The 26,746-nt window shown below is 42.4% G+C and overlaps 1 protein-coding gene across 26 annotated transcripts in view; it reads right to left on the bottom strand.

Moving 5' to 3' along the window:
* Eif4g3 (eukaryotic translation initiation factor 4 gamma 3) overlaps positions 1-26,746 on the bottom strand; it is a 233,280-nt gene that overhangs the window by 69,953 nt on the left and 136,581 nt on the right. For 23 of the 26 annotated variants that reach the window (XM_037203103.1, XM_028875355.1, XM_028875352.1 and 20 more), the window contains 2 exons: positions 22,277-22,385; positions 16,379-17,200 (listed from right to left, as the gene is read on the bottom strand). In XM_037203103.1, coding sequence (XP_037058998.1) covers positions 16,379-17,200; positions 22,277-22,385 — 931 coding nt within the window. The remainder of the gene's footprint in view (positions 1-16,378; positions 17,201-22,276; positions 22,386-26,746) is intronic. The other 3 variants (XM_028875356.2, XM_037203095.1, XM_028875341.2) reach the window with 1 other exon arrangement.

Genomic DNA, 26,746 nt, shown 5'->3' with positions numbered 1-26,746 from the left:
GTAAACCGAAGGTTCTCTCCCAAATAACCACTCAGAGGCTTAATATTACGTATGAATGCCTGGCTGATGGCTCAGGCTTGTTACTAGCTAGCTCTTACATTTAAATTAACTCATTTTTCTTATCTATGCTTTGCCATGTGGTTTGTGGCTGGTTACCTCATTTTCTACATGTCTTGTTTCCTCAGCAGCTGGCTGGCATCTTCTCAACCCAACATCTACGTTTGGCTTTCCTGCCCAGCCTTATTCTGTCTGGCTATAGGCCAAAACAACTTTATTATCAACCAATGAAAGAAACACATATTCACAGCATTCAGAAGGATACCCCACAGGATTTCCACCCTTCTGTCTAATCAAAAAGGAAGGTTTAAACTTTAGCGTAGTAAAATTATATTCAACAAAAAAGCAAGTTCTAAGAACATTTCAATGGATGCAGGGAGAGCACTGAACTGATTCTACTTATATGCCCCAAATAATGTCTTAGCAGCAAGAAAACTCGCCAGCTCACTGGGTAAGTAAGTAATAGTAAGTGACTGCGGGCTTTCTCCCTGCACAGGAAGAGAACATGGATATCTGTTTTCACACTATTTAATACCAGATTAGAGGTTCCACTGTTTTAACAAATAAATGAGAAATACCAAATCTAGTTATAAATGTTTTGAGAAAACATAAAACTAGTAAGAGGGGGCTGAGACGGCTCAGGACCTAAGTTTAATCCTGGGAACTCATTAAACAATTGATGGAAGCCAGGCACATTGGCACATGGTTTTAATCCCAGCACCCAAGAGTCAGAGACAGCCTGGTCTACATGGAGAATTCCAGGACAGTCAGCGCTACAAAGTTGGCTCAATCTCCCACCTTTTTTTTTTTTTTTTTTTATTAAAAAAAAGGACTTCACAAAGTGTGTAATGGTGCATGTGCACACATACATGACTAATATATATGTGCGGATATACAAACAATTAAGAATAAAAAACTCGTCAGGCGGCGGTGGGGCACGCCTTTAATACCAGCACTCGGGAGGCAGAGCCAGGCTGGTCTACAGAGTGAGATGCAGGACAGGCACCGAAACTACATGGAGAAACCCCGTCTAGAAACCTTCCCCCCTCAAAAAAAAAAAAAAAAAAGAAAGAAAGAAAAAAAGTTTATATAAAGTTTTAGTCTTTGAATGCTATTTAGGATAATAAAGAAATGCATGTTAGATATGTTCTCAAGGTCACACAGAGATATATATTTTAGATAGACAGGTGATCTTCCAACACATCAAAGACCTACAAAATATGGCATTTAAAATGTTTTAATAACATAAGGCTTTCCTTGACAAAGAGACATGTTTGCTCCTAAAGACACCAATCTATTTCAAAAAAGGATGATGGGCCCCAAAGAACCTCCATATGGAGTTTGCTTTCTTTGTGGCAAAGCTAGACAATGGGCAACAAACTGCCAAGATAGATTAGGACATTCCTTAAAAATTCCTGTTACACAGAAGTCTGTCAGATATTACAGGCCTGCAGGTCAAAGACAAATGCTCGAAATGTTGCAGAGGAACTTAGGATGACTTCCAGGCAGCCAGATGTCTCTTTTATTTTGGAAGTGGCTTGCACTGAACTTCCTGTTTCCTCAAGTAATATAATAATCCTCCTGGAATCTTCGTGGCATTGAAGACTAGATAGTTATAGTTTTCCTTAGGTATGACAGAAAGTAAATTAGGTACAAAACCTTGGGCTCACCAAGATAGGATAAATAATTGAAGTATTTTATCTGAAATTGCCAAATACAATTGGCCACCACCACCTGGCCAATAATTGTTCTTATTGTTTACAGTTTTATTACAATAGAGTGAAAACCGCTCCTTTTTATTTAGACAAAAAGAGAAATGTTGTGGAATATTCCTTTACACTGTGTGAAGATATTTCATTGTGATTGGTTTAATAAAAAGCTAAACGGCTGCAGGGCGGTGGCGCACGCCTTTAATCCCAGCACTCGGGAGGCAGAAACAGGCGGATCTCTGTGAGTTTGAGGCCAGCCTGGTCTACAGAGCGAGTTCCAGGACAACCAGGACTGTTATATAGAGAAATGGTGTGTAAAGGGGGAAAAATGGGGAAAGAAAGCAAGCTAAATGGCTAATAGCTAGGCAGGATTTTCAGGGCAGAGAGAAGGTTGGGGAGAAGGGCAGAGGCACAAGGAATTGTCTGCCAGATACAGTGGAAGCAGGAAAGCAACATGGAAAAAGTAAAGGTAATAAAACCATGAGGCAAAAAGTAAATTAATAGGAATGGGTTAATTTAAGTTGTAAGAGCTAGTTAGAAACAAGCCTAAGCTATCAACTGAGCTTTCACAGTAAGAAGTCTCTGTGTGGTTATTTGTGAGCTGGCAGGTGGGACACAAAAAGTCTGCCTCCAAGTATCAGGGAAAGGCATCTAAATTTAAGCTCCAAGGGTCCAGGCACTTACCTGCACATACCTATATGCATACAGGCATGAACGTGCAGGGTCATACGCACACGTATCTCTAAAAATATGTATATAGCAAAGAGTAGAAGACTTACACATTATACTTTAAAACACTGCTGAGACAGAGACTTACATAAGTGGCAAGATACACGATACTGAAGAAGAGAAGCCCCGATATTACCCAGATGTCAGTTATGCTTTAATTGAATGCAAATTGACCAGGACTTATCTTATTGTTATTTTACCAGGCAGGTTCCTGCTATGAAGTCTAGAGCGACCTGGAACTCTTTGTAGTATAGCAGGGGAATTTTGTTATGTTATAAAAAAAATTACAGTAAAAACCAATTGTAAAAAATAAATAAAAAATTAAGGACTTAAAAGAGCCCCCCCCCCAAAAAAAAAACAAAAACAAAAACAACCGACCAACTAATCCTGTAATGAACAAGAAGAATGGATTCAGGAACTGAGCATTGTCTGATGTGAAGACTTAGCACAGACCTTACTAATCATGCCAGCGCAGGGCTTGTATGAATAAAAGTTACCTGCAGTAAGGTACAGAGGCACATGTATGTAATTACTATAAACTTGGAACTCATGAGGCTGAGACAAGGATTTTGGTGAGTCCCAGCCAAACTGGGCTACAGTGCTAGGTCAATGAGGAGAAGAAATTAGAAAATCCTGAAACATACATACTATGTGGTAAATCTACTCAGGAATTTGATTGCTCACGTACATAACATCATGGATAAGTTGCAGAATTAAAATTGTTATAGAGCTGAAAATGCAGATTAGTTTACAGTGGGAGAAAGTGGTGTCTGGGTTTGGGATGAGGGTAAAACAGGAAGCACGGATTTATGAATAGTAAAGAAAAAGCTTTTTGGAGGTATGAGGATGATGTTTTAAGATAAGGTTCCTCTGTATAGTCCTGGCTGTCCTTGAACTCACAGAGATCTACCTGCCTTACCTCCTGAATGTTGGGATCAAATGCATGTACCAACAACACCCACCTTAAAGAAACATTTTTATTTATGTTCATGCATGTGTGCATGTGCATGCACAGTACAGAATAGGTGGTTGGACTCCTTAGAGCTGGAGATGCAGGCATCTGTGGGATACCTGGATTGTTTGGGATCCAAACTTGGGTCTTCAAGAAGGGCAGAAAACACTCTTACCTGCTAAACCATTTCTCCAACCCAAAGAAAAACTTTTCAGGTAAAAATATGGCCATGATCCTGATGGTAGACTGCTTATATAACAAGAGTAAATGGTTGTGAAAATTAGTGAAATATGTGAAATAGTTGTATGTTACCCCATATCATAATCACATCTCAGTGACAGTGTTCAAGGATTTGAGTGGTTAGTAAAACAGTGCACCTATGCAATCTAACAGCATGCTCACACACACTGGGTGCTTTATGAAATACCAGCATGTACACAGCATTTCCCTTTATGAAAAGAAAAAGAGTCTGTGGGTTCCAAGACACCCTGGTCCTATTTCTTCAGATATCTGTTGCTTTAAAACTTTTGTTTTAAACGACAAAAGTGTCAGCTAGAGCCGGGCGGTGGTGGCACACGCCTTTAATCCCAGCACTTGGGAGGCAGAGCCAGGAGGATCTCTGTGAGTTCGAGGCCAGCCTGGACTACCAAGTGAGTCCCAGGAAAGGCACAAAGCTACAGAGAAACCCTGTCTTGGAAAAAAAAAAAAAAAAAAAAGAAATAAAGTGTCAACTAGAACAAATAACTTTAACAGTAACACCTATCTCAACTAACTAATCCCCACCCCCCAATGACTACGCAAGCTTCCTTCTCTCTGCCTTTAAGAATCCTCACCCTGAGGCCAGTGATATTTGTACAAACCTGCAAAAGAGAAGCCTGGATCCCAGCACCCACATATCAGGCTGGGCACCCCCAAAATACCTGCAACTCCAACTCTGACACCCTCTTCAGGTCTCTGCACATTCAAGTAAAATACAACTTTATAGATTAACTTATATCAGCTGTGCGACATTCCAGACGCTACATACACCATTCTTTTCTCAAGACCCTTAAAGTTTTGATGTTTTTCTTGCTACAAAGCCACATACAAAAGCACATGCACACATGCATGCACACACTCCAATGTTACTTTCACTCCTGAAATGTACCAACAAGATTAAACACATCTTTCTCTTTATGTTTATTTAATATCTTGTCACATTTGTTTTCCCAAAAGTTCAGTTTATATTCTAGCTCCCATACGACTTTCACATTTCTGATATTCTCACAGGGATTCAATAATGTATTTCTTAAATTATTGACTAAAAACAGTATTAGAAAGTGAGATTGCAGCGCATGGTAATCTCAGCACTTTGGAGGCAAAGGAAGCTGGATGTGTGAGTTAGAGGCCAGCAGAAGGTCCAGGATAGACAGAGCTAGAGAGATACCCTGTCTGGAGGGAGAAGAAAAAAAAAATAGAGGGTGATAAACTTTTCCTACTTTTATAACTACTTGTTTTTCTGTAAATTTACTAGTTATATCACATATGGAATATATAAACTAACTATATCTCATGGAATATGTAATTCATTTATTTCCCTTAAGGAATATGTCAATTTACTATTTATATCCCCTATGAAATCTTGCCTTAGTTTACTTTTCTTTCCCACTGGCAACTGTTCTGTATAGGTAACTAATTTTTATTTCTTGCCTCCTGATGTCCATTTTGCCAGCACAAAATACACATTTCTGCTAACTGTGACTTTATACAGAGTTTTCTCCAATGACTATGTGCTACCTTTGAAAAATATGCCAATAGGGAAATTAAGAAGGACAAGTGCTTCCATCCTACACACAGCAGAGACAACCGGGTGGAAGACACAGCATCTAAAAGTCAGGGGTGGCCATGGCATGTGTAACTAACTATGGCTCTTAGAAGGCCGATAACAAGTCCAAGACCAACTCAGGCTACATAGAGATCCTGCTCCTGAACAAAAGCAGCCCAGCACCCAGAGGAACTGCTGGGTAGGTGAGCTGCTCTTTTGTTCTAGTTAGTGAGTTTGAGGTCACAAAGAAAGAATACTAGACCAAAAAAAAAAAAAAAAAAAAAAGCCAGGCGGTGGTGGCGCACACCTTTAATCCCAGCACTTGGAAGGCAGAGCCAGGTGGATCTCTGTGAGTTCGAGGCCAGCCTGGGCTCCAGAGTGAGTTCCAGGAAAGGCACAATGCTACACAGAGAAACCCTGTCTCGAAAAACCAAAAAAAAAAAAAAAAAAAAAAAAAAAAAAAAGGAAAAAGAAAAGAAAGAATACTAGAAACAAGACACACCTTCCTTGGAGAAGCCCATCAGATGGTTCATCCTGTTGTTCACAGGCCTGTTCTGTTCAACAGTAGAATGGGAATGCTATGGTGTACTGGGATGGATTTTAGCTAGCCTTCTGGAGATAACTGTCATGACACAAAATTGAAAATGGGGACATCTGACTGACACAATTTTGACCAATTGTATAACATTTTAATAAAGTAGTAAAATACTTGAAAAATCCCTATAAAATTTCAAGTGGACACTTGAATATAAAAAAAATATATTTACTAGCTGATGGTGCCACTGTTAATTCCAATACTAGGAAGGCAGAAACAGGAAGATCTGGTGGCACATGCCTTTAATCCCAGTACTCTGGAGGCAGAGGCAGGCGTATGTATCTCTGAGTTAGAGGCCAACCTGGACTGCCAGGAATGCACAGAGAAACCCTGTCTTGAGAAACGAAACAAAAAACCACCAACCAACTAAACAAAAAAACTAGCCATTTATATACTGGGTTCTAGGCCACTCAGAGCTACATGTGAGAGCCTGGCTCAGAAAAGAAAAAAAAAAATTCCCCTAATTTTTGTTAGTGAATGAACAGATAGCTTACTCCATTTTTGGGGCAGGGGAGATTTAGGTACACAGAAAAAAAAAAAAAAAAAAAAAAAAAAAAAAAAAAAAGAAACCAACTACATCGGGGTGGGGGAAGTGGGTGTGAACCACAGAAAGCAACCAATGTGGGTTACCAGAGGTTTGTCCACAGAGGAACGTGGTACCTATTTCCAAGAACACGAAGGTTTTGTTTGTTTGTTTTCCAGATAGGCTTTCTCTGTGTAGCTTTAGAGCCTGTCCCGGAACTTGCTCTGTAGATCAGGCTGCCCTCGAACTCAAAGGGATCTGACTAATGCAGTCTTCACAAATTTTCTCTTAAATACAAATTGTACACATCTGCACACACGACTGTATGTATGCAGAGGTCAGACAATTCTGTGGTTCTTTTTTTGCATGTCTATGTGGGTTCTGGGGATCCAACTCAGACCTCCAGGCTTGCATTGCAAGCCTTTTTACCCACGAGGCATCTCACTTGCCCTCACAGTTGTTTGTCTTGAATTAAACTATTTTGTAGTGAGAACTGAATTAGAATCCTGAGCAAATGAGCGTTTCCCAGTATACATGTTCAGTTCTTACTGCAGAAACCATGGGACTCTGTTTTCTCCATTTCATCTCTCTTCTGACCAAAGCAAGGTCTCAGGGCTGCTTTTGCTTCCATTCAGCCTCAAAGGCCCGGCCTGCACATAAAGACTTGATGACAGACAGGTGTGTTTTGTATCAGGGTCTCTTGCTCATTTTCTGGGGTTCTGCTTTGGAATCCATGAATCTATGTCACAAAGAGCCCCCATCATGCACTGTCACACCGGATGCATTACCATCCATTTGAAATAGCCTGCCTTCCTGCTCTTCCTGGAAACAGGCCTTCTGGATCATCCAACATATGTGGTTGTTTTATGTAACAGATGTGGTGATGGAGATTTGTACAATTTGTATTTGAGAGAAAATTTGTGAAGACTGCATTAGACAATTTAAAATTAGTCCATACGAAGTCCCTACTGATTTATAAAAAGAAAACAAATTCATAAAGAACAATCTAATTTTCCTCTGAACAAGAATTTGTTTTGTGTAGGACAATTTATTTATAAAGCAAATAAAGAGGCCAAAAAGGCTAATGTAATTTTGACCTAGAACTAGCGGTTAGAGGGCTTATATTACGAGACTGTACAGAATACAGGAACTGCAGGTAGGACGCCACTGGTACACAGCTGGAAAACAGCAGTGCAGCGGAGCCGTCTCCTGAGAGCTGAGCTGCTGCACCTGCTCACATGGCCTCTTTACAGAAGCTGATCTCAGGCCTCAGTGAGCCCGAAGCACAGCTGCTGGGCTCCAAGCCACGATGAGGTCACAGGACTGCCATCGTGGGCAGATTAGTCACCCGTCATCAAACTGGACTCCAGCATGAGCAGCTGGTTCTGGAGTCGTGTGTATTTAGCTGATTACTGCCGCATCTCAGTGTCTCTTGTCGCATGGCTCTATGGCCTGCGGCTTGCGATGGAAACAACAGAAGGAACTCACACAGGCTCCTGGGCCTCTCTGGCTTTAGCCCATCCGTCTATGTGTCTGGCAACTTCCTGAGGCTGTTTCCCTAGTCCCTTTTGCCTACATGGCTGAGACTGGCGTTAACTCTTCGTTTCACAGCGTGTTCTCTCAATCCATGGTGCTTACATCTATTTAGTGACAGAAGTAACAGTACCAAAGGGTATAATGGTTGTATCAAAAAGCCAATGTCCTTATTCACCTCTGTCCTCAGAATCAGCCACACATTTGCAGTGTATAATCCCGAAGTCTCTCGGCCTACATTCCCATCTCAGGACTGTTTTAAGTAACAACTTAAGTTGACAGACTCTGGTCGTCTTAAACAGTTATTAAAGGGATTAATTCTGAAATGAATTCACTTACGTGAAAGTGGAACCACTAAGGTGCTTGACTTAGGATTCCACTTCAAGACCCTTCACATCAGCTGAAAATTTAGGTCCATTTTCTGCTCTATTGTGCCAAAATGTTCACCGCACTTCATTGTGTTTTTGCTTTTCCACACTAAGACTCACATGCAAGTTAAGTGTGTTATGTGAGTTGAAGCACTTTTTGAAAAGGGGTTTATCTTACTGATCACATCTAATACAGCACCTAGCCAAGAGCAGATACTTAAGATCCAGCAAAGAATGAATGACCACCAATCAAAAGCACATCTAAGGGCAGGAGCTGGTTGAGTGTTTGTGTTACAGAGCTGGAAGCTGGTGAGTGAGGAAACTTTCCTAGAGAGAACAGCCCAGGAAGTAGAGACGGAGTGGGAATTAGAGCACAGGTTTTCACTACAGAACCTGACCTTCCCACACAATTCACACATTGTTCCTGTGCTTTCTCTCAATTCCAGCTCCACTTCCATCCTGCTTTCTTCATCTCTGTTACTTGTAGAAGGTGGGATATGGAACTCAGCAAAGGAGAACAGTGTGAGGAGTATGTTTTGTCTGTCAGCATAGGGCACAGATGCCAAGTCATTAAGCAAATGAACTGGTAACTTGACCAGGTTGCTGAAAGTAGGTTTGCTCCAGAACACTCAGCTAAGAGCAGCCCAATGGGCAATTCTGTCATCCGCGAGAACCCAGATCACAGCATCGAGACCATTAATTAGCATTTTTTAAAGGCTGCATATTATGAAGACACCTTCACACACCTTCAAAGGCTTGTTTACCTTTAATAAGTACTTTTGTGCTCCTTTTATCAGAACTGACTGCAGTTTAAGGTAAATCTAGGACAGATGCAGATATATAGATCACGACAGCACCAACTTTGAACTCAGAGGAGAGACTCCAAGACAAAGAGTTAGCTTTACTTCCATAATGCTCTTCATCTCTGAATGAGATGGTCACCATGAACATGCAAAGCGAGAAGAGGAAAACGTCCCAATTGCTCTTCTGGGTCCATACCTGGGCCTACAATGTGCAAGTTGCTGAGACCTTAAGGAAAACCTCACAAGCCTGACACACCCCAGTGGAGGCCACCACTCCCACAGCTCTTCACAGAAAACCACTCAGAGGAAAGGGACTCCAGTCTCTTCTGCAGTTCAAAGGTCAGAAGATTAATGTGAAGTGCAAGTGCAAATCACCTGAGCAAATGAAATGAGGTTATTACTCAACCCTATATATTCTACAAAGGTACACAAGCGAGGATTTAATAATCATAGTTAGGCCACTAGGATTCTTGGCATTTAGTGTCAGTATGAAATTTGAGTATTTTTTCCTCCTTTGTCGTAAATTGTGGGTAAAAAGAGGCAACCAAAAAGGGGGTCTGACTTATTTAAAAATAAATACAGGAGCTGGAGGCATAAATCAGTAGGAGACCACATGACTGCATGCTCAGGATCCCAGGTCTGACCCCACCACCGAATAAACAAGAACACACATACCAACAGTTGTCCGAGGCCTGTGCTCTATTACCAGACCAGACCTGTAGAGAACATTAGCACCACTTACTGCAACCGGAGCTGCCCAAACGCTTCTTGAAACCAATAGTATTAAATTATAAATCTAAGAAAATACACAGTTTCTGTAATCCACTTATATGAAAATTTGACCTGAGGGGCCAGTGAGGGGGCGCAGCAGGTAAAACTGCTTGCTGTGGAGGCCTGCAGACTTGAGTTTGATACCCTGAAACCACAGTGGAAGGAGATAACCAACTCCCGACCTCTCTCCTACTCACTCTCATCTCTTCTCCCCCACACAAAATTAAATATATATTTAAATAAAATTAAATACAAATAAAATAGAATATAAACAAATAAAATAACAAAATTGTATGTAAATTAAATTTATATCTATATAAAAGTAAGAGAATAATAACTGTGTGGAAGGTAGGCAACGGTTAACTGACATGCATGAGGCTCTGGCTTCAACCCCCCCCCCCCCCCGCCCCGTATTCCCCATGTCCACCCCAACCTCCAAAAAACCTCAGTCATACACAAGACAAATTTCTGAGGAATACTTACATTCTCCCCATTCATAATGGTTAAGAATAAGTGAGGTAATAATAAAAACTGCCAGAAAAATCTGTAGTTTCTCCCCTTATGTATCTCGCAAACCGTTTTAATACTGTTCAAAAGTTCAAAGTTGAAGCTAACGAAAGCCTGTTGTCCTGTCCCAGCAGAGATGATGGCTGTCAGGCAGTACTGTTTGTCTCTGGAAACACTGAGCGCCACCGCACAAGCAATGGCCCTGCTGTTGTAATTCACTGCCTCGGTATGTTGAGTCCAAGGTGCTATGTGCATCACACAAGGGCTGAGAATCAATGGGAAACTGGATAAACAGGATCAGCACAGTTCCTGCTGTTTAAAGTCCATTCTGACTTAGTGTGAAACACTTTAACTCCTGGCAACATCTGTCTAGCCAACTGTTTTTGTTTGGCTGTGGCGCTGGCTGTCCTGGAACTCACCAGGCTGGCCTCAAACTCAGAGATCTACCTGCCTCTGCCTGCAAAAGAATTCAAGACAACCAAAAATCCAATGTTTTATTAGCATAAGCTAGTTGTATATGAGCCTTTTATGGAATTTCATAGTGAACATTATGTACTGGCACCCCGTTCCCACCCTTTCACTGTCCACCGAGCTCTTATCCTTTTTAGACCTTTGCTACTCCCACTGATCCCCTAGGAATTTAAAATGTTGATGACAGCAGCTTAGAATTACCATACAGGCTAGGTGATTTGAGGACGTCACACACACATTCAGTGTAAGGAGCAGCCTAGGGCGGTGAAGGTGAAGTCTGATTCCGCCTGCCACTCTCTAGCCATGAGACCCTTCCCCAAGGCTCATTTCCCCTGTGGCAGTAGGTGGTTGTGAGGGCTGAAGAAGTCAATCCCAGTGTCGGATCAACAGCAAGCATTTATTCAATGCTAGCTATTGTAACTAAAGTATTTTTTCTTCCTGCAACAAACTGGATTAGTTATAGGTCACCAGATATTCTAAAAAATAAAATACTGGCATGGTGGCAAATGCTTATAATACCAGCACTAGAGAGGTTAAGGCAGGAGGAATTGAGGTCAATGTGAGCTACGCAAGGAGTTCAAGGCCACCTTAAGAACAGGCAGTGAGACCTTGTCTCAAAAATAGTTTATTTACCAACAACAAAGCCATTAGCTTAAAGAAATAAAAAAAGCAAGGGTTTGTGGGACATGCCTGCAACCTTTGTACTAGGCAGGCAGAGGTAGAAGGATCACCCTGTCTCAAGGACCAAAACAAACAAAAACCCTAAAACAAAGACTAGAGCTTTCTGACAGTGAAGAGCTGTAGAGCAAGTCTCTACACACACCAGTTTCAGAGTGACACAGGCCGGAACTGAAGCAATGGGGTTTCGGGTGCTTAAGTGTCAAGGAATTACAACAGAAAACCTTGTGGACATGTCATACATACAAAACTAAATTTGGAACAAGTTAATGTGGTGTAGGCTGAAAGATAACATCAAGGCAACCATAAGGGAATTAACTTTGATCAAATTGGTACAAAGACCGGCAAAATCAAAACTAGAGAAAACAATGGCAGAGAACGTTAAGGTCAGCCCGAGAGCATAGATATTGTTCTCTAGAAACAACAGCCTTTATAAGTCCTGGATGTACATCCAGAAGCAACATTTTATATGGAAGACTTTTCAGGGAAATGTGTATTGAAAATACAATTCATTATAAGCCCTCTGCATGCTAAATGACACACACTCTCAGCTGCCACTACAATGACTGAGAAGATCCATTAAAAGATGTGGAGACGCCCATCGATAGTCCTAGGCAGGAATATTTGTGTGAGTTAGAGGCCAGCCTGAGCTACACAGTGGTTTCCACAATAGCCTGGAATATAGTTTAAGACGTCTCAAACACAGACATTCATAATCTGTAAAAACTGTCCAAAAAAAAACACGTACTGGCCGGGCGGTGGTGGCGCACGCCTTTAATCCCAGCACTCGGGAGGCAGAGCCAGACGGATCTCTGTGAGTTCGAGGCCAGCCTGGGCTACCAAGTGAGCTCCAGGAAAGGCGCAAAGCTACACAGAGAAACCCTGTCTCGAAAAACCAAAAAAAAAAAAAAAAAAGACGTACTGTCTCTATGAGACAATCCTTCAACATAATTTTTTGTTTTCTTTGGGCAGGGTCTTGCTGTTCTTGCTATATAGCCCTGGCTGACCTAGAACTTGCTAAGTAGCCCAGGCTGGGATCTGACTTGCAGCCACCTTCTTGGATTGACCTCCTGACTGCTGGCCTTACAAGCATGCACCACCACATCAGCTTCTTTTAACCATTACACAGATTTAAAGGACATGAAGTAACATTGAATTTTCGATCACAATTCCTATTCTTGACTAAGAATTTAAGTAATAACAGTGGGCAGATGCACCCCAGGAAAATCCAAGGGGGAACTGAGCCGCTAGATGAATGCCCAGGATTTCACTCAGTGGCTTTGATGCAGACACAAACGAGGTAGAGAAGCCTCCACTCATCTCTAAGGACCACTCAGCCTAAGTCTGGAAAAGCTTGTTTAAAGGCATTGCTTTAAAAACTGATGTGTGGGGGCTGGAGAGATGGCTCAGAGGTTAAGAGCACTGCTTGTTTTTCCAGAGGTCCTGAGTTCAATTCCCAGCACCCACATGGTGGCTCACAACCATCTATTAATGGGATCTGGTGCCCTCTTCTGGCCTGCAGGGATATGTACAGACAGAACACTGTAAGAAATAAATAAATAAATCTTAAAAAAAAAAAAAAAAAAAAACTGATGTGTGTTGTGGGCAGTGATAGGGACAGTGTAAATCCCTGTTCCCAAGGCTTTAGGACACAGGACTCTAGAAGACCACGAAGGTACGCAGCAGTTCAGAGTCTGGGACTGTGCCTTGAGCCAGCGGCAATGAAATCTTCCAGTGACATTAATTCTGACGAAGTCAAGCAAAGGTCACAATAGGGAAGAAACCCCAACGCGATGACTGATATTCACTAGTCAAGCTGACTGACTTTTCTTTCTCTGAGTGTGCATTATGTTTTACTTACAGCTGACATTAAGGGAGTATTACTGAATCGTTTGTCCTGCATCACAATATCCTCCTTGTATACATACAAGTCTACATCAAAAAAGAGCACACATAGCAACTTATCAATGTCTTCCAAACACACTCTTACTTCCTCTGAGGAAAAAGCCTTCCACTTCCCAGCTTACGGAATCGGGAAACCCAACACCTCTCTCCACTGAACAAGAGGCTGAAGTTCCTGGAAACTGATCCCAGGCACTGCCGCTGCAGCCACCCTTTTGGCAACGCTGGGGATGGTGTGGGGTCACTACAAGCAGTTTACACTTTTATACCAGGAGATGTTGAATCTCTGTAGGGATCTGGTCCTGAGAGCCACCCATAAAACCCAGACTCCAAGATGACTGAGAGCCTCAGTCAGTGAGCAGCCCCAGTACTCACAGCTCAAGGAGGCTTCACACTACCAAGTTTAAATTTAGTTAAGGACATCCAACCCATGCATTGTTACGTAGGACATGTGACAACAACACAAGTGTGTCACATGGACTTGCCGTCAAACTATAACCCGAAAAATTTACCTGAAAATGAATTTACAAATTTATAAAAAAAAAAAGAGAGAAATAGCACTATGAGCAAAAAAAAAAAAAAAAAAAAAAAAAGGGTAACTAAGTATAAAATTTCAAATAATTGTTTGATCAACGTCACTAGTCACTATTGTTTTAAAAGTGTAAATCATGTGTACTGCTGGTATTCTACAAAACCAACTCCTGGGTGAAAACAATGTGTTTTTTTTCTCAGTTTGGAAACCCACTTTCACTATGAAATACACCTATATCTGCCAGGTGTGGGTGTACATGCCTACAATTCTAGCATGTAGGAGGTGGAGGCAGGAGGATCAGGAGTTCAAAGTCATCTTCAGTTACAGAGTTTGAGGTCAGTTTGGGCTTTGTGAGACACCATCTCATAAACCAAGAAACCAGCCTAAAGATTCCCAAGACCACAAAGGAATACCCCATTAGCAAAGGGCCTGGTGATCAAGTTAAATCAGCATAAAAAATCTGGCCGGTCTTGGACACGGGTCTGAGTCTACAAAGACAGACACACACAGTTCTCATCTTACATGGACTGAGTCCTTCTTTAACCCCAATTATACAGAACGGCAGCATCCTGATGCACCCAGGACCCCCACCTGGAACAGTGCAATGAAGTGCTTTCCAGAAGTAAGTACAAGTTCTCTGTGCCACGACCACTTCACCAAATTTATCTACTAAACAATCAGGAAAAACCAAGTGGCACCTGACTTCAGCGCTTCGAACTGCTGATAACTGAAGGAGGTGCCCATCAAGCACAGGGCACACTCATTTGTCCATGTGAACGCAACTCACTAAGGAAAGCGGCTCACCCGCTGAGGGCAGAGAGCACAAACCACACAGCACAGGGCAGTGCTGCAGAGAATAAGTCAGCATTTATATATTCTGGGCTGCTCACTGCAGAGTCATATGGTAAGTGCCAGGTAAACTTTGGTGTTTGATAAAAAATTTCAGGCTGCAGAAAAGACTCAGCAGTTAAGAGCACTGGCTGCTCTTGCAGGGGCCCCGGGGTTCATTTCCTAGCACCCACATAGCAGCTCACAACCATCTGTAACTCCAACTCCAGGGGATCTGACACCTTCTTCTCATCATAGGTATACATGTGGTACACATCCATACATGTAGGCATATATTCATACACATAAAGCAATCTATACATTCTTTAATTGATAAAAATCAAAACCCAATCATCACAGCTAGGTGATACTACATTAAAAAACAACTTGAAGCCGGGTGGCAGTGGTGCATGCCTTTAATCCCAGCACTCAGGAGGCAGAGCCAAGTGGATCTCTATGAGTTCGAGGCCAGACTGGTCTACAGAGCGAGATCCAGGACAGGCACCAAAACTACACAAAGAAACCCTGTCAAGACAAACAAACAAACACCCTCCCCACCCCCATTTAAAACAAAAAACAAAAAACTTGAGGGAGCTGGAGAGATGGCTCAGTGGTTAAGAGCACTTGACTTGTTCTCCCAGAGGTTCTGAGTTCAATTCCCAGCAATCACATGGTGGCTCACAACCATCTGTAATGGGATCAGATTCCTCTTGGTGTGCATGAAGATAGAGCACTCATATACGTGAATAAATATTAAAACAACTTGCCGGGTGGTGGTGGCACACGCCTTTAATCCCAGCACTCGGGAGGCAGAGGCAGGCGGATCTCTTTGAGTTTGAGGCCAGCCTGGTCTACAGAGCGAGCTCCAGGAAAGGCGCAAAGCTACACAGAGAAACCCTGTCTCGAAAAACCAAAAAACAAAACAACTTGAGTTGTGGAAAACTATAAATTTCAGAATAAAAATGACTATATAAAAACTTGAAAAATAAAACTTTTTTCCTTTCAGCCTTATCGAGACAGGGGTGATACACAGCCCTGATATCGCAGAAGTCACTTTGGAGAAAGAATAGCCATACCCTCCCTCCTCGCTGACCTCCTGAGTGCTAGGATTCCAGGTGCACACACACTATCACTCGCAGCCTAAAGTGAAGTGTTCTCCACCAGCACCTGTAAGCTGTGATGTTCTCAGCACCATTTCCCTTACTCAGCTCTTGAGGGCGGACTTGCAGTCACCAACTGGTTGGTGAGTCTTAAATTCTGGGAAGAAAGGGTTGGGGCTACAGATCATGCTGGTCTCCACTCCAGCCTTGAAGCAACACTTCAAACACTGAGGAAATGAGTTTCAAAAGAAAACAAAACAACAACTCAACATGTATCGAGACATATACCTTGGAGGCATTTAGTGTATTTGGAAATTCTCATTTGCATTTTTAGACAATGGAGTAACTCTGCAGGCTGTACTAAAAAATAAGCACACCACTGAAGAAATCAGACTAGGAATTTCTGCATTCATTCGATGTTTCTGGAAGTCAAGGAAAGTAGCCAATTCAAAAATAACTCCATCACAGCCTCCTCTTCATGGTCAGCATAAAATCACTAAGGGCAGATTGGCTTACCTGGGGCAGGGCTCCTTCGTGAATTTAAGGTCTGAGAATCCACAATCTCCTCTGTTTGCCCATCTGCTTCTGCCTCTGTTTTGTTCTGAGTCTCGTTTGCATCCTCGCTAAGGCAAGTTCTTGTGCTCTCTCCCTCTTCGGCGACTCTCGGGACCACAGTGGCAGCAACAGAACGAGCAATGGTGGCGGAAATGACAGGGGTGCAAGGGGGAGATGCTGGGGGGGTCAGAGGCGCTGGGGAAAAGGAAGGCAGCGTGGAAGGGGTGACAGGAGTCGGGGTACACTCCGCTTTCATTTCTTCCTGGGGATGTTGCAGAATCTCCAGTTCAAGAGTCAATGGCAGCGCTTCCTGTTTTACCATGTCCACAATGCTTTCCTTGGCTGGTAATTTTTCACCAACGCCATTCATTTCATTAATTAGATTAGTACTAGAAATGAGCTGAATATCGTGAAGTGCTACACTACAGGGTTTCTTGCATATATCATTGTCATCTGTTAGTGAAGGGTCTGAGGCTGCTGTGCAAGATGTGGGGCTGGGTACAGGAAGTGCATCTTCTTTTGAGGAAGAAAGGTCACACTTGTCCTCGAGGACTGTGGTGAAGAGTGGCTGGCTGCTAAGGGCAGCGGAAGTAGGGGAAGGAATAGAACTCCGGGTAAGTGGAGGAAGGGTGGTAGGCGATGATGTCCGAGGAGGCTCTGGGGTGGGCTCTCCTGCAGGAGTCTCGGGCACTTGGCCTGCTCGCTCTTTCTTCTCCCCACTAAGGACGAGCCGAAGCACTGTGGAAGGAGACTGGAACACTGGATCTGGTTTGGGTTTTTCTTCTAAGGAAAAAGAAATAAAGAATTTTAAGAATAATTTTGAACCACAGACTACATAGTACTGCCGTAGGTCAAATTAATGGACAGCAAATCAGACCAAAATATTGAATTCCAAAAACACTGTCCTGTTTCTTTTCTAGCCACACTTACTAGTGCTTAGTCTCCAGATCACAGGATGCTTATTTCGAAGAACAGAGGTAATCAGTTCCCCAAATGATGATGTCACAAGTACAAGAGGAAGTCTCATAAAAACTAAACTTAAATCTTTCCGATTTTTTGAGACAAGTCTTACTAGGTACCCTGTGCTCATGATCCTCTTGCCTCAGTCTACAGAATGCTGGGATTACATGCATGTGCCACCACACCCAGCCAAGTTCAATGATTTTTTTAAGGTAAAACTTCTAACTCTTCTCTATCTTATTCCCTGACTATTATAAGCATAATACTGTCTGGGCATACCAGTATAAAAACAAATAATTAGAAATTTAATTGTTATAAACTCCATTTTTATGACCAATAACATTAAGCACGTGAACATCAAAGGTAGTTTCAAAATTAACTTCCATTTCTCAGAAAAGCTCCAAACCAAAAACAACAGTGGTGTGGAAACAGAATTATCTGTTTCTTTAAAAGTAAAGCAGTTCCTCAAAGAGAACCAAAGTTAATGATCAAATAAACCAAACAGAGAAAAAGAACACTGGTCATCTCTATGTGGGAAATATTTTATATAAATCCATAACAAACAATCTCTGTACACACAAAATAAGATCAAAGTAGGAAATGATAACCACAAAGGTAGCACAAGTCTAAAATAAAAAGGAGTGCTAACTGACGTGGCTATAGGGGTCGTGGTGAATGTCTTGAGGATCCCTGTGAGAGGAGAGCTCCTGACATCGCCAGCTTAGGCTTCCGTAAACTTCCAGTTCTCCTCTAAGACAGAGAAGGCTAAGAGACTTTCCTGTCAATGCTGAAAACACAAATGTAACTACAGGGCAGTGGTGTCTGTGAATGAGAATCCTGCTACCCATGTCCAAAGGGAACGAACGTATCAGCACACTAGGGGGAATGCGTTCATAGCTTCAGGATTCACTGGAAGTGATGGGCATGGTAGCTAAGGCACCTACAATACTTGGTGTTTCTCATCATTGTAAAGTAAGAGCAGTAAGGGCTCAGTGCCAAATTCCTCAGATTCCTAAGTTGCCGGGGCAGAAACCAGAACTACATGGGGACCGTATGCGTTCATTATACACGTGTGTGCTCTCTGTCCATCTTGCTTAACAGATATACACTTATTACATAGCTCTGATTATCTCCCATTTTGTGACCACTAAAAAGGTGTGACAGACATTTATTAGGTAGAGATCAAGAATGGCAAGCATCCTCCACCTGAGGGACAGTCCTGCCCTGAATGCTAACAGAACTCCTGCCAGATAAAGGGCCTAAAGTTACAATAGTTTCTGAATGCAGAGGGAACTTCTTCAAAAATCATTACAGCTGACTGTAGGGAGTGTTGTGCCTTCTCTATTAGCTCACTAGACCCTATTTCAACACACCTGACTGAAGGGAGCCTCCCCTTCAGGGAACATAAAGTGCCTTCGATATATGATGTGCTGTCAGAGATAAACATTAGTTAAAATCATAGTGCACTGAATAGTTTTCCTCTTTAGAACATCTTCGAGCTATTATTTTATCTTTATAAATTGTTAAACTAAAGGGAAATGTGGCATCTGTGTGTAACATTTGACTTGTTAGCCATTCAGCTGCTCATGTAAAAATTCTGAGAAACCAGATTAACAATGGCAGTTGGCATTTATTAAGCACCTAGCAGAAAGTGGGTTAAATAGCCTGCATACATTGTTCCCTTCATTTCTTCAAACCACTATCAGAATAGAGACTACTGTGTGTCCCTGAAGCTTCACAGAAGGGGACACTGCGGCTTAGGCATTGGTCCTGGGTCCAGAAGCCATCTAACTAGCAAATGCCGCAAGTCTGATTTCAAAGCCCAATTTTTGCAATCGGGGGTGAAAAGGCTTGTGAAAAATAAAAGCAGTTAGATGGCTCAGGCAGGAGGGACATCCTGTTACCCAGCGCCAACCCTCAGCAAGGCGATACCCACTGGCAAGACAGAAAATGAACCCATGGGGCACAGCACACAGACCCCTGTCAGGGAGAACCGTGACAGGGAAGTCTCTCTGTGCAACCCCAGGCCTGGGGCTATGTATATAGACAAGGCTTGCCTCAAAGTCAGAGATCTGCTTGCCTCTGCCCCAAGTTATGTGCCAGCACATTCGACTTTCAACAACTGTTTTAAGTAAATGCATTCCTCTATACTTCATCATAAAAAGGGTTTATAGTTTGAAAAGCAAGCATAAACAAAATAGAACAAAATAAAAACTCTCAACTCTAGCTAGCACTTTCTAGTATTTGAATTGCAAATAGTATTACTAAATAGTTCCAAAAGCCACTCTGAGGCTGGGGGTGTAGCTCAAGGTGTGGAAACCTTGCCTAGCACAGACAGTAGCTGGGACCCCATCATACCACATGAGCTGGGTGAGGTGCTGCAACAACTGTGATCTAAGAACCCAAGAGATATGGCAGAAAATCATGAGTTCAAGGTCATCCTCAACTACACGGAGATGTAGAGGTCAACTTGGGCTACATGAGACCATGCTTCAAAATAAAAAAGGAAACAAACAAAACCCACCTAGTCAAAAAATTACTTCACATATTGGCAATCTATGAGAATACCTGAGTGAATATGAAGTGAGTATAAAGATTATAGCAGTCACAAGGAGCTGCCTGTCAGTACTATAAAATATACTTAAAACACAGGATTTTCAAGGCAGTCTCAAACGTTTGCCCATCCACCCACATCTGTAACATGGTTTTTTTTTTTTTTTTTAATTTAATTCAAATTTCCTCTAAGCAAAAGAAAAAAACCTGAGGGGATTCTAGAATTCTCTATCTTCCCTTCTTGAAAATGTCAAAAAATATGTATTTTTAAAATTTGAGCATTCTTTTTCCTAAAACAACTACAAATAATGCTGTTTTTCAGGCAAGTCCAAACTATCATTATGTAGTATGTTAAGGCTGATTTTTAACTGATCATAGCGTGAAAGAAATGTGCAAGGAAGATGTAGTTAATGGACTGGTGCTTAAGACGGCTAGCATAAAAATCGGTTACATCTGTACAAAGGTGCACTAAAATTTTAAGGGAAATCTCCTAAAAATTATTTGTTACTAAGAGTAAAATCAAAGGAGATGTCTGCTTCAAATGCTTTACCGCCTGGTATGGCTGCACACAACTATACAATCCCAGAACCACAGGGACAGGAAGACCACGAGTCTGAGATCAGCTTGGGTTATTTAGCCAGTTCCCAAACAACCTGAGCTTTAAAACCAGACCCCTGTTTCAAATTTTTGTTTTTTGTTTTGTTTTGGTTTTGGTTTTTCGAGACAGGGTTTCTCTGTGTAGCTTTGTGCCTTTCCTGGAGCTCACTTGGTAGCCCAGGCTGGCCTCGAACTCACAGAGATCCGCCTGGCTCTGCCTCCCGAGTGCTGGGATTAAAGGCGTGCGCCACCAACGCCCGGCCTCAAATTTTTGTTTTTTAAAGTGCTTTATCACTAGAGACAAAAAGTAGTTTCCCTCAAACCCACAACAGCCTCTGTCCGGCCGATGGCTTTGGTTCCTGAACTTAGCATTAAGCAGCACACATGGACCTTATACAGCTCTGTGGCTGACAGGCCAGCCTTCAGAAGCGTGCCCCCTAAGAGCTTATTTCTTACCTTCTGGTTTAAAATCTTATCAAAGACTTAATGCCACTTGTCAATACTCAATGGGTGTGTGTGTGTATATGTTTTCATCTCGTGGAAAAACCCTGAAATCAGATGGCGGCACCTATCTGTAATCCTAGCACCCAGGAGGTTGAGGCAGGGTTAGAGGCCGGCTTGCACTATGGAGCAAGTTCCAGCCTTCAGTGGGAAGCTTCGTTTAAACAAACCCACCAACAAATGAACAAATAAACTGAAATCAGATATATTTAAAAGTCCATTTTTCAAACATTTGAGTATAATTAGTGTGTGAAACAAAACCCTCTTTAAAAGTAAAAATATAAAAATGGAATCATATTAAAATTTAAAACATTTGCTAAAATATCTCTATTTTAAGAACAATTCCAAGTATCTTTTAAAGAATAATGATTAAAAAGTATATCTAAAAATAACTTACTATAGTAGAAGAGACTTGGACAAAGGCAGTTAGCACATAATGGTTTCTACTCACTTGAGAGTGAAGCCAGAGAAGCAGGAGAGAACACCCTTGCTACCCTGGGCTCCCTGGTCCCAAATAGAACTAGTCCTGAGCACAGCAAAGGTAAAGCTAAAATCCACTAGTCAGGAAAGAAAAGACTGCATCTCACTTTCTAGGGTGAAATTTCCTTTAACGTTCCTGTTTCTATTCCAAAAGGTATCGTATTTGTTTTCAACAAATACCTGGCAGCTCCTGATCCTGGTCAGTAGCCAGAAGTCTCAGTATGATTCCTGCATCAGCAACAATGGCTTAGCATTTACCAAGCAGGTGGAGCCTTGTCCTTATAACAACTCTGCCCCGGGCACGCCAGTGAAGAAACAAGAAAGCCCAGGGGAGAGGCCTCAGCAGGACAAAGCTGGAGCCTGTGTCTGCTTCCAGGGCTCCAATTCCCTGTTCTCTACTGGGGTGTCCTAGAGACATGCTATCTTCTATAAGAAATAGAAACATCCCCAAGGAATGGGGAAAATATAAACCACTGCTGTTCTTGTCAAGTAATATATATCAGAGAGATGTGCTTTAGTTAATCTCCCCATGAAAACTTTGTTTAAAAGAACAAACAAACAACAGCTGAAGGCAGCTAAGCATTTACTTACACATAGATACCAAGAGCAAGGCAGCTGAAATGCAAGAGCCCTTCGCCTAGTTTCCTGGAGTACACTACACCTACAAAGCAGTGTCTGAGTCACCCTCAGATGTCTGAAGGAATACCAAGAGCAACGCACTTAATAAGAGAGACTAAAGATAGAGGGAAGAAACAGTCATACACAAACCTTGCTTCTGGTCGCTAGCTGCAGTGACAGGGGTGCTGGCAGCAAGATGAGCGCTCTCCACAGTCCCATAAACCACAGGGCTGTGCTCGGGGACCTGGCTGGGCAGCTGCTGGGATTTGAAGTACAAAAAAGGGTGATAATGAGCACGCGCGCAGACATAAAAACTAGCAACATGGAACCCAAGCAAGGAGGGGAGACATAGAGAAGCCGGAGGTCACAAAATTAAAAGAAAAGCGGGGGTGGGGTGGGGTGGGGTGGGGGTGTACACAGGGCAACTGAATAAAAATGAGACAGGAGGACAGAGGCAGCAGGGAGGGGAGGAAAAGAGATGATTACTATTAACCACAGTAAGAGAAGAGAGCACACGAGTCTGCACACCCACTCCAGCGATCCTTCTAAGCACACAGTGACTTCCAGCAGTAACAGATGCCACAGGGGGACAGTCCTCCCAGACTGACTAAAAGTTTTGGTCAGCTCCACTTATAAAATACAAGTAAAGCACTTCATCTGCCCAAAGCAGGGCAGACCGAGCACATGAAGACTTTAAAATCTGATTCCAACAATCAACGTAGAAAGGCACAATGACTATTGCTGCCCTTAACCTCTCAGATGAAACGCAATACACAAAGTAGCTGAAGGCATGTCCACCTTCATGACAGCATCCTTTGTGGAAGCTTTGAACTTAAAATCAAGGAAAGAAACGCATTCACACTAGGCCATTCTCTTGGGCTGAAAAATGCCTACCAAAATTGGAGCAAGCAGGTAGAGGAAACTGTATTGTGCAACTTAGAGGAAACGGAGCTGCACAAAAAGGACAAACACCACTCATCTGTATCCTATTCCAGGCAGGTGTGCGTGTGCACTTGAGGGTCAATCGAAAGCCACAAAAGAAAGCAGTGTTGCCCGGCAGCAGTGGCGCACGCCTTTAATCCCAACACTCGGGAGGCAGAGGCAGACGGATCTCTGTGAGTTCGAGGACAGCCTGGTCTACAGAGTGAGATCCAGGACAGGCACCAAAACACAGAGAAACCCTGTCTCGAAGGCAAAAAAAAAGAAAGCAGTGTCTCTCCCTGGAGATCTAAGGCCCACTTTTGGTACCCCAGCATCCTACACTGAATTCTACAAAGACTGCCACAGAAGCCCTGGACTGTTCTATGTGGGGAGGGAGCAACGGAAGATGATTAGGACATGGGTATGTTTAGGTCAACAGGGCCACCTAAACATGAGGGTAAGTAAAAAATATTTTCAGTTCATGTCTGTCTAAAACTTCTTAAAGTAGAACTATAAATGGAAAAGATCATTTACAATAGATAACAAATAACAGTACTTTATACACAGCACATGTGTAAAGGGGAAAACATTAGAAAGGAGAAAAACGCTACAATTTTGCACATGTATTAGACATGAAAGTGTTCACATTGCACAATTATTTTTCAATGATGGCTACAAAAATTATATTAAGAGATGAAGTTGCTATTTTTATTTTGAATCACATAGAAACAAAAGGGAACCACCACAATTGTCCCGAATTCTTATTTTCAGGGGAAACAGATGTTAAATAAGAAATTAGGGGGCTGGAGAGATGGCTCAGAGGTTAAGAGCACTGACTGCTCTTCCAGAGGTCCTGAGTTCAATTCCCAGCAACCACATGGTGGCTCACAACCATCCATAATGAGATCTGGTGCCCTCTTCTGGCCTGCAGTCATACATGCTGTATACATAATAAATAAATAAATCTAAAAAAAGAAAAAGAAAAAGAAAAAGAAAAAGAAATTAGAAAGGCCTCACAGCCAAAACTACAATGTTGATTCTGTTCGATTCTATCGGCTAAAAGCAGATATGGAAAGAGAGGAAAGTCTCCAAAGTAGTTAGTGTTCACCATGAATTAACTACACACAGGAAAGAAGGATTTGCACAATGTGTTGATTATTTGAAAGAAAGAAAATATCCACTACTTCAACTGCCCTGAATATTGGGAAGTAAAACCCAAGTTAATGAGCTAGGAATAAACAGCTTAAGACAGTAAACAGAGACTTAGATCCCCAAATCTTAAAGCACTAAAGACTTTCTACCCACAATGCCCTAAAACAGTATGAATGAAATAACTACTGTTCACTTATTTGAAACAGGCTCTTGCTATATTGCCAGGGTGGCTCTGAAGACCTAAACTCAAGCAGTCCATGGCTCAGCCTCCAGTTAGGGAGACGGGTATGCCTACTCTCTGGCTGTGCCACTGCTGGGATCCCAGGTCTCCAGCAGAGGCAAGCATGCTAATGCCTATCAGCCCTAGAAACAAGCGTCCTCAACAGAGAAAGAAATGGATCCGTTAGGAAAGCAGTCTGAGTGCTTGTGCAAAAGTGGGATGGAGTGGCATACACCCGAAACCTCAAGGGGAGGGTGATGACAAGGTAGAGGTAAGTAGATCTCAGGATCTCATCAGTCAGCCACCCTCGCTCAGTGGTTCAATGAGAGACTAAGTCCAAAAACTAAGGTGGAGGAAGACCTTCTACACTGACCCCTGGTCTCCCTACATGAGGACTTGAGTTTCAATCCCCAAAGCCCATGTCAAAAAAGGCACTAAAAGGCATTTCTATAATCTCAGGGAGTGGCGGGGGATAGGGAACTGGCGGCACTGGTGGATACCTCAAAGCTCATTGGCCATCCAGCCTTACCTCATCCTCGAGCCTCAGGCTCAAGGAAACCACCCTTTCAAAAAAATAAAAAATAAAAAAATAAAGGCAGTTGACTCTGGTGGGTGGCACATGCTTTTAATCCCAGCACTTAGAAAGCAGAGGAACGTGGATCTCTTTAGTTCAAGGCCAGCCTAGTCTACAGAGCGAATTCCCTCAGGTCTCATGGATCCATGTGGAAGAAGATTCACAAAGACTTTAAGAGTCAGAGGTAGTAGGTAACTCCGAGAAACCTCTAAGGCAGGCCCATGCCCAGGAGTAACTGGCCAACACAAATGGATTCCATTAGGGGGAGGTAGGCTTTTTGTTTAAATTTTTTTGACTTTTTTTTGTGTGTGTGTGTGTGTGTGTGTGTGTGTGAGAGAGAGAGAGAGAGAGAGAGAGAGAGAGAGAGAGAGAGAGAGAGAGAGAGAACAAGCACTCAGAGCATATGAGTGAAGTTGGGTGGATAGGGAAGAGAGAAAATGGGGGGTCTGAGGGAAGGGAAAGAATGACCGAAGTACATGAAAAAATTGATAAAGAAAGATGGATACTGACCAAGAGAAAACACTCAACACTGTCCTCAGAGCTCTACGCACACTCACATGATGGCAACTTGCACAAATATGTACAACATATGCATTAATAAATACCACACACCCTTAGATACGCACATGCATGCTGACAAGCACACCTATGCACATACATAGCACACACAACTGAGATGACGCCTTGAGTTAGCAGGAGTTCCAAGCGCAAGCACCTACTCGGAAAGTTGGAAAGCCACAACCTCTGAGGAAATGCTGCCTGCCAATGGTTCATCTGTGTCATGAAGATCCACTAAAGGGTCTATGCTACTTAAAAAAAAAAATAAAAAAAAAAAGGGGGGGGTCTTATGCTACTTTCATACCTGATAATATTAGGAAAATGACAATATGAACACAGCAAATACTTTAACGTCATTCTTCGTTAGTTTTTTGGGGTTTTTTTTTGTTTTGTTTTTTTCGAGACAGGGTTTCTCTAGCTTTGGAGCCTGTCCTGGACTAGCTCTGTAGACCAGGCTGGCCTCGAACTCACAGAGATCCACCTGCCTCTGCCTCCTGAGTGCTGGGATTACAGGTGTGCGCCACCACCGCCTGGCAGTCTTCATTAGTTTTAATCTACCATAGTATCAACTTGTTCACCATGAGCCCAAAAGAAGAGTATTCTATCTTCCCAAACCATGAATAATCATGGACTGTTTCACCCAATGAGTCATAAAAATAAGAAGTACACTAAACCGACACTCTAATATGAGCATCTGGACCCATGTAAAGAAACTGGGTTCCACCAAGAATACATTTACACATTCACAGGATCCCCAAACCATTTACTTTAGTCACATTCCCTACCAGTGAGAATAAAAAATGTTCTGAAAGGACGGCTTGAATGAAAATATGAATAAAGATGCTAGAAAGTCACAGTTAAAGATCAGGTCTAAGTAAGCAAATCTCCTCACATTGCTTCAATGGTTTATCATTTGTGCCATTGCTAAGCTCTATCCTGCTAACCCTTGTGAAGATCCACATTGTCATGGATAGGAGGAAGCGTGTGCGCGAACACACACACACACACACACACACACACACAGACACACCCCACACACACATAGGAATTTAAATGATGGCAGAAGGTAAGATCCCAAGAACATATAGGAGATGACTTTTCTTTCTGGCTAAGATGCTCACCCTTAATGAGGATTTAAGAGTCAACAACTAAATTTCTGGACCCAGAAGCAAAGAATAGAGGCCCTGGGCCTAGA

Source organism: Peromyscus leucopus, chromosome 2 (assembly GCF_004664715.2).
Source record: "Peromyscus leucopus breed LL Stock chromosome 2, UCI_PerLeu_2.1, whole genome shotgun sequence".
In the NCBI taxonomy this organism is placed as follows: Eukaryota; Metazoa; Chordata; class Mammalia; order Rodentia; family Cricetidae; genus Peromyscus; species Peromyscus leucopus.
This window is presented reverse-complemented; position numbering and strand designations above follow the sequence as displayed.